Source organism: Diabrotica virgifera, chromosome 3, assembly GCF_917563875.1.
Source record: "Diabrotica virgifera virgifera chromosome 3, PGI_DIABVI_V3a".
NCBI lineage: Eukaryota > Metazoa > Arthropoda > Insecta > Coleoptera > Chrysomelidae > Diabrotica > Diabrotica virgifera.
Genome location: NC_065445.1, coordinates 28,669,805 through 28,683,328, shown reverse-complemented (window position 1 = coordinate 28,683,328; position 13,524 = coordinate 28,669,805). Strand labels below are relative to the sequence as shown.

The following is a 13,524-nucleotide window of genomic DNA, read 5'->3' as shown; positions in this document are numbered from 1 at the left end:
TGACATTAGAATAATATAAAATCATCATGACGAATATAGTACATGTTTTGTATAGTAGGTGTGAATGACGGTTACATCGCAAAGGTACGTTTATTTCACGTAATAATCACGAAACAGAAATAACTTCCTTTGGTTAAATTTTGAAACATATTTTGGAAAACAAAATTTTACAACGGTGTTGGTTAAATACGTATCGCTTGAATTTTACTCACTGTATTTTATGGACGTCGAGAAATTAGATGTATTTCACGTAAAAGTAATGTAAATAATACCAATATTTAAACAAAAAGTTTATGATTTCGCTTTTAAAATCATTTAGCATTACTATTTCAATCCAACCTTGATTTGAAGCTATTTTTGTTATTTTTTTAAAAAATATCACAAGGAGCTAAAATGATATTGAGTCTAATTTTCAAATCGCACGCGGTGATGACGTACTACTACCAAGCCTTTTTCCTCCTTTAAATACTATCACGTGACTAACATAGTTGGTTCGAAAACTAAATTAATCGATTTATCGAATAATAGATACGTTTCGATAGGATTATTTTTTTTATATTATTCTGGTATTGAAATAGATTTTTAGTAAGACCAATTAGTTAATAGTAGAAGAAATTTAAAAACAAAAAGAAAATACGTAATACTAATTTAAAGTAAGTAGAAAAGTTTAATTGTAATTTAAAAATAATCGATTTTTATAATCGATGATCATAACCTCTAATATCAGCTTCTCACTTCTCACATTTCTCACAACAAAAAGTGAAACGTGAAGAGCTTTATTTCCATCGTTTTATTTTATGCGGGTTTATTTATAATAATGTCTTTCGTATTAACGTTTACCTCACTGCTCGAGGTTTGAAGTGCCGATGATGCAATTAGAAAAAACAAGAAAGTGTCCTCGAAGTGACCTGTGTTATGTTTTGTGTTGGCAAATTTTTTAATGTGTCGTCAGGTCGGTACCATTTTTGGTTCATTATCTTGTATAATAATTATACAAGACAAATGTTTTAAAGTCTCTAAATTCTACTAAATAAATACATTGTTAATACTTTATATGCTTGTTTTATTTATATCATATGAGAATAATAATTACGTGATTCATAAGTTAATTAAGGTCGAATTATTTACGTGAACCGAGGACGTATCTTTCACGTGGATACTAATATATACATTCCCTAAAAGATACGTTAATCAACACGTATTTGCAACGTGAATTTCCCGACGAGTAATTCACGTAATTTAAAGACGTACTTTCAATGTGACATTCCAACCAAATTTTCACGAGAAATTCACGTAAACAATTTACGTATATTGGTGACAAATGTACACAAAATTCACGTAATTAACACGTGGGTCTGTTTGCTGGGTTGTATGTAGTAAATAAAATTAGTTATTAAAATGCAGTACTGCAAGCAAAATACAATTAATTAAATTTACCTTTATATAATAATTCCATATCATATCAATATTGCGGAGCAGTATATAATTTTTCTTCTTCATTGACAGTAGATATGAAATATACGTCAATTTGACAATTTCAATTGATAATGAATTATTTAAGAAAGTTATAATACTCTTTAAAAAACCAGTTTGTTCATTTTTTTACTTGCTACAATTTTGTTTGATATAATATTATCGTTAAGACGCATATTTTTGGAGATATTCGCAAAAAACTGTTGAAAATCGAAACTTGAAAAGTATTGGGTTTTTGAAAAAACTGTATACAACATTTTTTGCTTAAAATTCTTCTTCTATCGATATCTGAGGTTATTTTGGAAAAAAAAATCCACCACCGAAAAGGGGTGGCAACCACCCTCAGGGTGAAAACGGAGTTCGGGTCAATATCACTTTTGAAGTTAAGGGTAGGATAAGCCTTATTCAAAAATTTCATGTAAATCGGTTCATAGTAAAAAATTTCTGAGCTAAAAAGCTTCAATGACTGCTCTAGAAGAAGAATATCTTCCATGTAACCGTTGTTTATTTGTTTTTGTTTCGTAATATTTATGTGTTTATAAATATAGTGGATTATGAGAAATATACAGTGAGCACGTAAAGGTTGGAATAAATTTATTTTCTCGAGAATGGACGATTTTGGAAAAAAATCCCGAAACAGATTAATTTTTATTTTCAAATTGTGACTTTTTGGCATATATATCATACTAGTGACGTCACCCATCCGGGCGTGATGACGTTATCTTCGATTTTTTTAAATGAGAATAGGGGTCGTGTAATAGCTCATTTGAAAGGTAATTCAATTGTCTATTCAGTAATATAAACATTATTATAATTATTTACACAGGGTGTCCAAAAACATTTTTTTTAATTAAATTTATTGACAAAAGCAAAGAATGTGTGTAATTTATTTAACTCAAAATACATTTTACTCCTATCGTAAAAGAGGAAATAATGTTTATTTGACAAAAAAATATTGTTTTTTGCTTAAATTCAGTATTAAAGCAGCCACCCACCTTCCTCTTGACAGTTTCAACATTTAATTTAAGCGAAAAGCAATGATTATTTTTTAAATGAACATTTATTTGTTTTATGAGAGCAGTAAAATGTATTTTGAATTAAATAAATTACTTGCATTCTTCTTTTTACGTCAGTAAATTTAATCCAAAAAGTTTTTTTGGATACCCTATATAAATAGTTATGTTAATGGTTATATTACTGAATAGAGAATTGAATTACCTTTCAAATGAGCTATCATACGACCCCTATTCCCATTTAAAAAAATTATCGATGACGTCATCACGCCCAGATGGGTGACGTCACTAGTATGATATGTATGCCAAAAAGTCGTAATTTAAAAATAAAAGAAATGAATTTCGACTCAATTCAAGCTTTCTGCTTGACCCAGGTATAACATACCAAAAGGTACCGCCAGGAAAACATTCCACTTTGCGGTTCAGAGAGCCCGTATGAAACGAGTCTTTGTACTCTATGCAGAGTATGGCATTAACAAAATAAGAAAATCTACGGTTTCGTTTTGATTAAAATCTGTCTTCCTCCATCCCCCGATAGCACTATTTCTAGGTCTACCTGTTGTCAAGGAGGCTCTAATCATAACGAAACCGTAGATTTTCTTATTTTGTTAATGCCATACTCTGCATAGAGTACAAAGACTCGTTTCATACGGGCTCTCTGAACCGCAAAGTGGAATGTTTTCCTGGCGGTGCCTTTTGGTATGTTATACCTGGGTTAAGCAGAAAGCTTGAATTGAGTCGAAATTCATTTCGCTTATTCCCCGTTAGAGGGCGTTCTATCCATACTGCGATATAAATTATTTTAATTTATATCGAGAATCTACGGTCGGAATGGTAAAAATCTGTCTTCCTTAGAGCCTCCTTGACAACAGGTAGACCTAGAAATGGTGCTATCGGGGGATGGAGGAAGACAGATTTTAATCAAAACGAAACCGTAGATTTTCTTATTTTGGTAATGCCATACTCTGCATAGAGTACAAAGACTCGTTTCATACGGGCTCTCTGAACCGCAAAGTGGAATGTTTTCCTGGCGGTGCCTTTTGGTATGTTATACCTGGGTTAAGCAGAAAGCTTGAATTGAGTCGAAATTCATTTCGCTTATTCCCCGTTAGAGGGCGTTCTATCCATACTGCGATATAAATTATTTTAATTTATATCGACAATCTACGGTCAGAATGGTAAAAATCTGTCTTCCTTAGAGCCTCCTTGACAACAGGTAGACCTAGAAATAGTGCTATCGGGGGATGGAGGAAGACAGATTTTAATCAAAACGAAACCGTAGATTTTCTTATTTTAAAAATAAAAATTGACCTGTTTCGGGATTTTTTTCCGAAATCGTCCATTCTTGAGAAAATGAATTTATTCCAACCCTTACGTGCTCACTGTATATTAGAAATAACTCCGAGAATTAAGATATTTTAAAATTGTTTTTGAAATTTCTTAAATATTTACTTTAAAGCAACGTATGTGATTGAGTTCGTCTCTGCAATCAGATGTTTTTATTCATACTTGTGCCGTTTCTACACATATTTTCATATTTTCGATTTCGGTGCTGTTGTCGCCTTCCGTCTTGGAATAGCTCCGGGATCAATTTTTGGTTAAATATTGACAGTCAACATCCCGATGCGGTGAGCTGCTTAAATGATAAAGGAATATTTGATTCTAAAAGATTTTTGGCTGCACTTTACATTTACATATTTTCACAGAGCATGTCAACACGCGTTCGTAAAGATTTTGTAAAAAGACGAAAAATTGCTGACATCGCAAGATATCATTTGTATCAGCGCTTCGTAAAATTTGAATAGCGTTGTGAATGGACCCAAAAGTTACGTTGATTTCTACATTGAAGAAGACTCATACTTTTAATAAAGAAATAAATCTTTATTACATTTACCACATTATAATAATATTATTATGTATATTATAATAATATTCGTAAATTAATATTGTAAAACAAACATTTATAGATGTTCAATTTTTCAAATGCGAAAAATAATATTATATTTTTCACTCTATTAAATCCTAAATATCACTTAATCCAAACCTTATCAATAATTCCTGCTACTGACTCTACCCCACGCCTTTAGGAATACATATTTCTTAGATAGTCCAACCAAAAACACTGATTGTTGACTTTGTGGGTTCTTTTAATAGAAGAAGGACTCTTTCTCAGTGAAAAACTTTTACTTTAACCCCTATCTCTGGCCGGCCGCGGCGACCAAAAAGAGAGATTTTTGTTTGAGTTTTATTGGACCAAACTAGAAATTGATGGTACCGGAGAACAAACTCTAGTTACCTAGCGGAACGCCAGACTTCCGAACTATTCAAGATCTCAAGCTGTAATCAATGATATGAGTGGCGAAATCTCAGACCCAGCCTCGTCAAAGGCTAGATCCCACCGATCTTATGTAATAAAATCCTCAAGCCGACAAAAGAAAACTTACCGCCAGCGCTTTTAAGGCATTTTCTAATTCAAATAAATGATTGGATTTTATTTATTCCAATCGAAGAGATACTATGTGGAAGACGAAAAGCCCTAGATACAAAGTTTACTACATTTAAACAATTAAATTAATTGAAATAAAAATAATAAACAATATTTTAAATCCAAGACTTTTCGTTAAGAAACTGCTTTCTGGCTGCGTCCTGTATCTCTGGGTTTTACAGTATATGAGCACAAGAGACGACGAATATAGAAGAATTATAAAGGACACTGGCCACGTATTTACCTTCTTTTCGTCTAGGAAAAGGACCTAAAGACAGTTTCAGGTACTCAAATCTCAGTAAAGATGAAAAAGGTAAAGGCAGTTTTTGTTTCTATTTGATTCAGAGTCGGACCACCATTTCCAGATAGCTATTTCTGCATATATGCGTCTTCAGTGGAGCTATGCAGTCACAGCTCTAAACCAAATATCAACACCCTGCCTATTTAAGGGAAAACATCGCTATGCATTCTTCATCGTATTACGAGAGAAGTCGCTGTTTTTGCGTCTTAAAGGTGGAATCATTGCATCGCGATGTTTTCCCTTAAATAGGCAAGGTGTTGTTATGTAGTTTAGAATTGTGACTGCATAGCTCCACTGAAGACGCATATATACAGAAATAGCTATCTGGAGATGAAGGTCCAATTTTGAATCAAATAAAAACAAAAACTGCCTTTACCTTAGACACTATGTGTTTTTCCTCTTGATGTGCTCTCTCAGAGTTGCACCATTGAGTCTTAGATCAATTTTTAGCTTGCCACAATGGATTGCCAAGTGGTAAGGATTGAAAATTATGATGCTTCGTAAGTGAGACTTAAAGCGGCCGTATCTACAAGCTGAGCTGGGCTAAGCTAGAGCTTAAGATTTGTTGCTAAGCAGGCATAAGATATTTATTAATTCTACAAAGTAAGTATTCAATACTATGTATTAGCAACAGTAAGGATTTGACATATTACTTTGTATTATGTATTCACAGAAATTTCGTGCATTAATGAAAAAATCATAAATATTTATAACGAACGGAATCGTTCATTTTCAATCGCCTAATATACAATTTCGCGGATAAATAGTATTCGCAGCTTCAATTATTCTCCTTGAAATTTTCATACAGTGGTGTATCACTCTAAATAATGGAAGCTTTCCAACCGAGATTGGTGTTAATATATAGCCGTAGCGAATGATGCAACGAATTCACAGAGTATTAAAATTGCTCCGGGTCGACCGTCCTTCTCCCTGATGCAGTTTTGCATATTTTAAGCGTATTGCAGTGCAAATCCCCTAACGGCACTGTTTTTTCACGCCGTGTTTACGGGTGACGATAGGATACTAACGTCGCTTTTACATATTTAAAGGATTTATTAGTTTATGTAATCCCGTTAGAGATTTTTTAACATTACAGGTGCGTTGGAATTCAGCCTTTTTAATCAGCTCATAGAGCGGATGAGTGTTTCCCTTTTGATCAGAGTGTATACAAACTTAATACATAGAGAAAAAAGAACAAAAAAGAAAAATCAAATACTGTGATCAAACAGTGTACGTAATAGAACCTTAACCAGGCACATAAATATAGAAAATTTTATTAGAAACGCAACATGACAAGAAGCAAATATAACCTACTTATGTGTAGTAGAATGTCTAATGGAAGTGAGCCTCTACTAAAAAAATATACGTAAAGCATTCCATTAAACATGACAGAAGTATTAAAGAATAGAAAATCATCAGGAGACAGAATATCGAAGGAACTCCTAAAGTAGGTACGGAAGACAAGAGCTGATCAAACAACTATTAAAACTAATCCAAAAAATAATACAACACACCAGAATACCACAGTAATGGAGACCAAGCATCCTAATATCTCTCTTTAGAAAGGGAGGCAAATTGGAAATGGGTAATTACAGATAATTATTCTTTCTACAACCGTGTTAAAAATGCAATTTTTAGCACTCCATACGAGCGTTAAAAATGCTACTTTAAGGCACTAGTGCTTTAAAATTTTTATGGCACTGCAATTCGTATTAACCGTATAGGCAATTTTGATGTAATGTCAAAAAAATATAAAAATGGAATGTCAGTCAAGTTCAAGTAAAAGTTTTTGTAGATATTGTCCTGTAATTACGTTTGTAGAAAAAATATTGTATGATATGCGTGTTAAAAAGTACATTTTTAAGGCACTCATGTGAATTGCAGAACTCGCTTACGCTCATTCTGCAAACTTTCACATGCGTGCCTTAAACGTGTACTTTTAACACTTATATCATAAATAACTATTATTAAACACAACATTAAAATTAATAACGAAAGTGATAATCAACAAACTGAATAGAATTATGTATAACATTAGCGCAAGGACAACAAGGTTTTAGGTCGAGAAGATATACTGACACTATATTTATAATGAGGTAAGTTCAAGAGAAATTAGAATACAACAAACCGGCATACTTGCTTATGTTTCGTGAACCTTAAGAAGGTATTTGACAGGGTTAAATTAAAGGACGCTCTCCATTTATTGTACTAAGAGCGGTACCTCTAGGAATAAATTAAAACGATCGAAAATATTCACCAGAACAACACAATAAAAGTAAAAGTAGAAGAATTAACTGACCTAATTGAAGCTGGCAATGGTATAAGAGAGGAGGAATCCCTGGGTCCTTTATTGTTTAACCTGAGTAATCTGTTAGGCAGATGATGCAATACTAACCTTTCAAAGTGAAGATGATTTACAAATAAATTTTCAATTTACAACCAATTTAATATAACCGCCAGAAAATTTAACATGTTAATTTCCCCAAAAAACACAAACCGCATGGTTGGAGCAAGTGTTGGAGCTTAAAATCTATCCATCACACGATGTAGCTACGGAAAGCTCGAAACAGAAGTGGAAGATCAAGTGAATAAAGCCACATGTTGACTGAACAATATGGAGAAATAACAATATCAGAAAAGAAATGAAAGGCAGAATTTACAAAGCAGTCATCAGACCAATAATGATATACGCGGCAGAAACATGACCTGACACAGAGAGGGCACAACAGGAACAGGAAGAGAGAGAGAGAGAGAGACAGAGAGATAGTGTTTTTGGTTGGATTATCTAAGAAATGTGTATTCCTAAATTACAGAATACATTCTTCTTTTTGTGTAAATTAATTTAGGTAATTAAAAAAATTGTTTTGAACACCCTGTATAAATAATTATGTTACTGTTTATATTACTGAATAGAAAATAGAATAACCTTTCAAATGAGCTAGCACACGACCCCTATTCTCATTTAAAAAATCATCGATTACGTCATCACGCCTAGATGGATGACGTCACTAATCTAAACTAACAATCATAATTTAAATTAATGCCTGTTTCTGTTGGCTTTGCCACAGTGTATAGATACTATAACATAGTATTTTTGATTTCTCTAATAATTTTCTTTTGTCTTGAATAGTATAACACAACTCTAAATGATTTTAAGGAAGACCAAATAAGTGTAACTGTTTACTTTTTTTGTACATTTTAAGAAAATAATTAAATTATTTTCCAATATTTCTTTTTATTTGTTTATGTTGTATTTTGGTTTCAAGAGCTTTCTTTGTCCCTCACAGAAAAGTCAAACTTTTTGCCAAATTGTTTAATTTTTCTTTGTTTTATTTATACAACATTTCTCTTTTACTTTTTAGCTATCATCTCTTAATATTTCGTAATATTTCAGCTGGTGCGGATGTAATTATTACTAACACATATCAAGCAGATGTCAACTTGTTTGCCAAACATCTCAATATGACCAAAGAAGAAGGATACAACTTAATAAAAGACTCAGTGAAGATGGCCAAAACAGCTGTTGAAAGATATTTAAAAGAATATCCGGAAGCAAGTAAGTATCAATTACCTATGTTGTATCATTTCTGCGAAGAGTTGAGTACGAAAGCAATAAAGTTGGTCTAAAAATCAATAAAGCTAAGACAAAAATAATGATCTATCTCTCAAAATATCAAGATGAGACTGGTGAATGCCCGTGTATTCTCAATATTTATATACGGAGCAGAGACTTGGACTCTTCGCGTATGCGAGCGCCAAAAAATGGATGCCTTTGAGATGTGATGCTGGAGAAAAATGCTGCGCATACCTTGGACAGCTCATAGGACAAACGTTTCCATTCTAAACCAACTCAAGATTAAAAAAAGTCTGTCCACAATATGTCTGCAACGAATTCTGCAATTCTTTGGTCACGTGGTTCGCAGAGGTGACGACAGTTTGGAGAGACTAATTGTTTCTGGAAACGTTCCGGGAAGAAGATCAAGAGGACGATCACCAACTAGATGGTCCGACCAAATAAAGAATTCAGCTGGAAACTCATTCTGCGAAGCTCTTAGAGCAGCTGTAGATAGAGACCAATGGAGAAACATTGTTAGGAATATTGGAAGAAATCACGATCCTCAGTAATGGGGAAGCGGCAAGAGAGAGGAGGGAGAGGGAGAGAGAGAGAGAGAGAGAGAGAGAGAGATCATTCCTACTAGTACACAGTACATCGTTCTTTTTTGAAAAAGGACGATGTACTGTGGACTGGACTATATTATGGAAAAGCTGTTTCCCTTTTAATGCATTTTTTTTTTTCGAGCAAAGCAATATGTGTATATAAAATGTTAGTATGAATTTTAAGATATAATAAGATCTGCAATTCCAGTTATCAGTGTTTCCATTCATCTTTTACTAACGATTGTCTCTTAATATTTAGGAAAACCTCTTATAGCTGGTTCAGTGGGTCCTTACGGAGCTTCACTACATGATGGTTCGGAATACACAGGAGCCTATGCGAAAACTACTTCGGCAGAAACCATGAGAGAATGGCACGGGCCCAGAATAAAAGCCTTGGTGGAAGGAGGAGTTGATCTCTTAGCAATTGAAACTATTCCGAATGCAGTTGAAGCTGAGATGTTGGTCCAGTTAATAAAAGAAGAATATCCTAATGTTAAAGCGTGGCTTGCTTTTAGTGTAGCGGTAAGAACATTCTATTTAATAAAATCCACGAGTAGTGATGAGCGAGACTGGTCTTGGTCTTGCGGTCTTGGTCTTGGTCTTGCAGCAAGACCAAGACCAAGACCAAGACCGCCTTTTGGTTGCAAGACCAAGACCAAGACCAAGCTTGCAAGAACAAGACCAAGACCAAGACCGAACCTTGCAAGACCACGCAAGACCAAGACCAACCTGCAAGACTCTTGCACTTTTTTGAGAAAAATTCGTTTTTATTATTTAACTTTATTTTTTTAGTTCAATTATATATACTGACATTGTAAGAAACCTTAAACAATATCGAATTTTTAAAATATGTACATACTATTTTGGTTATATTTTTAAGTCGTTTTGATTAAGTCAAACGGTTTGCATTTTCTCGACCTTCAAAGTGTCCAGAAGGCAAGTTTTCAAATGGCGACAGTTCAAGGATAATTGAAATGACTTGTAAGACAAAAAAATTTAATTATAGATAGGGTAATCCATTTAAAAAAATGCAATTAAAAACGGTTTTTATGTACCAGTAGTTTTCGCTTTTTTGTCTAATAAAAATACTGACACTTATTTCAATTCTTTTCGCATCATCGAGGATAAATGTAGGTTGTTAAATTTAAAATGAATACAAAAAATATCATAATAGATTTTGAAAAGAGATTCACAATGCTGTGAAAGCATTGTGCCCTGAATAAAAAATAACTGGTTGTCGATTGTAATGTGTCAAGCTTGGTATCGCAAAATCCAAAGCTTAGGTTCAGTTTCTGAATATAATGACAAAAATTCCGATACTGGAAAATTTTTAAAATTATTTTTTGGATTAATTTTTTACACTCAACGAAAGTTGGAAGTTGAATTATTTGTGAAAATCCCGGATGACAAACGTGTAAAGAATTTTACTGATTTCATAATTGAAAACTATTTGGAAGAATCTAGGTTTTCCCCAGAAAGGGCCTGTACAATAAATATATTATACACGGCTCACTAAAATAATTAGTTACGCCCCTGTACTACTGATTACTTAAAATTCAAGTAGTATTTATGTAACCTTTCTGGAAACTCCAGGTTATTGTTGAGACTCGCATTTGAACCCCTCGCCGGGGCAGATCGTCAAAAGCTTCCTAACGAGAATCATCTCTAATCTATCGACGCTCCCGCTATTCGTAAAAAGGCCGCATTTTACCGGCTTTTTTTGCTATCGTTTTATACCGCTCAGATAATTCAATCTGCTCAGTATTATCGACGATGATTTATTTAGCGTATTAGTGAGTGCCTTACAAATGAACCAAATGGATTATGGAATTCAATCAGAGCTCTGATGTGACACGTCATCAAGGAATAAAACTGTAAGTACTCTACATGTATGTGAACATAACTTATTAGTCGTGATACTGTATGCATTTTGAACCATATACCTCTCGTAGCAAATATTCTTTGTACCATTTATGCAGATAATACTTTAAATTACATATGAAAAATCGTTATCTACTCTTAACCAGCTTACCTATGGGAATATACTCTATAACCGTACAATAAGTATAGGTTACTATTGTTAAGGATACTTTACGTATTGCCTAAACATTTCTGGTCCTTCGAGCCGGATCATATTAATTATTTATTAATTAAATCCTCAAGGTCCTTCGTATTTGCATATTTTGATAATCTCTATTCTGAGAATAACGGTTTTTCATTTATAGTGTCTTTCTGTTGCATTTGGAAATTTCCAAGCCACGCCGCCCCGGCACAAAAATAAAATATTCCTCTCTTTCTGCACTCAAATTCTCAGTATTTAACCCAGCACGTCTCTACAATAGCTGGTAGGTTGTTAAGCCCGGTCTACACGTGCAATTTCAGAAACTACTTGCTTTGTTCAAATAAAGGAGTCGTTTTGTTTGTATGAAAAAATATTTGCATATATTACATTATTTTATTTTCGTAAATATATTTTTCTGTTTATAGTATACAAAAAGTGTACTCATTTCTTGGCTGATAGTACGGGTGTTATAATTTTAACATTGTTTGTTCAACCTTTTGATTTAAATTAAATTTATAATTTTGAATCCGATTAAGCCTGGTTCACAGGTTACAAAAATTATTAAAAATAATTTTGTTTTCTTGCATAAATTGTAAGTTTTTGCTACATTTAGCTTCGCTTAAGCTCATTTTACACTTCTAGAAAACTATAGAAAATAAATAATTGTTTTTTCCTTCAATTTAATTAATTTAAATACTTGTTAAGGGTGTCTCACACTTGCTGAAAAATACCCATTTTGGAAAATTGCATATATTTTGAAATTTTATAGTTTTGCATTTCATATACTAATCTGCGCTCATACAGGGTGATACTATTAAGCCAATCTCACACTATTAAACGTGTAATATATAATATATTGTACATATTCTCTCATTTTCGCATCGATTTATAGGTTTAGACATTTGCAAATAATCTATCTAATCTCACATTCTCGCAACATGGCTGACCGATCAAAATATAACCGACAGAGGCTCACCGCAAAACTTGATATAACCAAGTTGGCTGATTCGGTTCCCACAACTCTTAATTCTCTAAACAAATATAAAATTCGTGAAATAATTTCACAACTCAAACATTCTTACGGACTTTTCCGCGATGCTCAAAATGTGCTGGAGACGATCCCCGAGGAACCTACCCCCTCTACTGATTCCTCTGTGGTTTTTGATAAATATTTGGATACAATTTCTCTATTGGAAGAAAGGTTAGAGGTCATTGAAAGTTCTAATGTGACTGCTACCCCCTCCCTCCAATTTGACCCTAATTCTTCTCTAACCTCACAGTCTATGGCTAGGCAACGAACAGTAAACCTCCCTCGTATTCAGTTAAAACCATTTAGTGGCTTAGTTACTGAATACAATTCATTCATTGAGACCTTTGATACAATAATAGGATCTGATACTACATTAAGTGATCTGGAAAAACTCATTTACCTCAAAAGTTTTCTAACTTCCGAGCCTTTGACGCTTCTCGAGCATATCCCACTCACAGGTGACAATTACAAAATAGCCCGGGATAACCTGACACAAAGGTACGCCAACTCTAAATCGCTTATCAAAACTCTCATCTCTCAAATTCTTGATGCGCCTCCTATTTCTGGAAACGCAAATCACTCACAATTAAGAAATTTTCATACGGTCATGTCAAATAATTTCAAGGCCCTATTGAACTTGAATAGGCCCCCTTCAGATCTCTTGCATTTACTTCTCATACATATCGCTACTCAGAAACTCGACGCACCTACCATTAGGGCTCTTGAGTTCCAATCCGGTGGTAGCCAAGCTACCCCTGATTTTGTCCATTTTCTAGGGGAAATCGAGACACGCGTTGTTCATCTTGAGAATATTCAATCTCAATCAAAACCAAAATCGACTACTACTTCCAGACACTCTTTACACCTAGCCTCAGACACTTCTACCAGTAACCTTTCGCCTCGCTTAGGTCCTAAGAAATGTTCCTATTGCAACGACTCTCACTCGATCTACTCTTGTCCTCAGTTCAAGCAGTTGAATTCTAAAGAACGTTTTAGTTTTGT

General features: G+C 33.7%; 1 protein-coding gene across 7 annotated transcripts in view; it reads left to right on the top strand.

Annotated features, from left to right (window-relative positions):
* LOC114340192 (homocysteine S-methyltransferase) overlaps window positions 1–13,524 on the top strand; it is a 197,033-nt gene that overhangs the window by 124,520 nt on the left and 58,989 nt on the right. For all 7 annotated transcript variants that reach the window (XM_050647846.1, XM_050647845.1, XM_050647844.1 and 4 more), the window contains exons 3-4: window positions 8,667–8,828; window positions 9,690–9,952. In XM_050647846.1, the coding sequence (XP_050503803.1) occupies window positions 8,667–8,828; window positions 9,690–9,952 (425 nt within the window). The remainder of the gene's footprint in view (window positions 1–8,666; window positions 8,829–9,689; window positions 9,953–13,524) is intronic.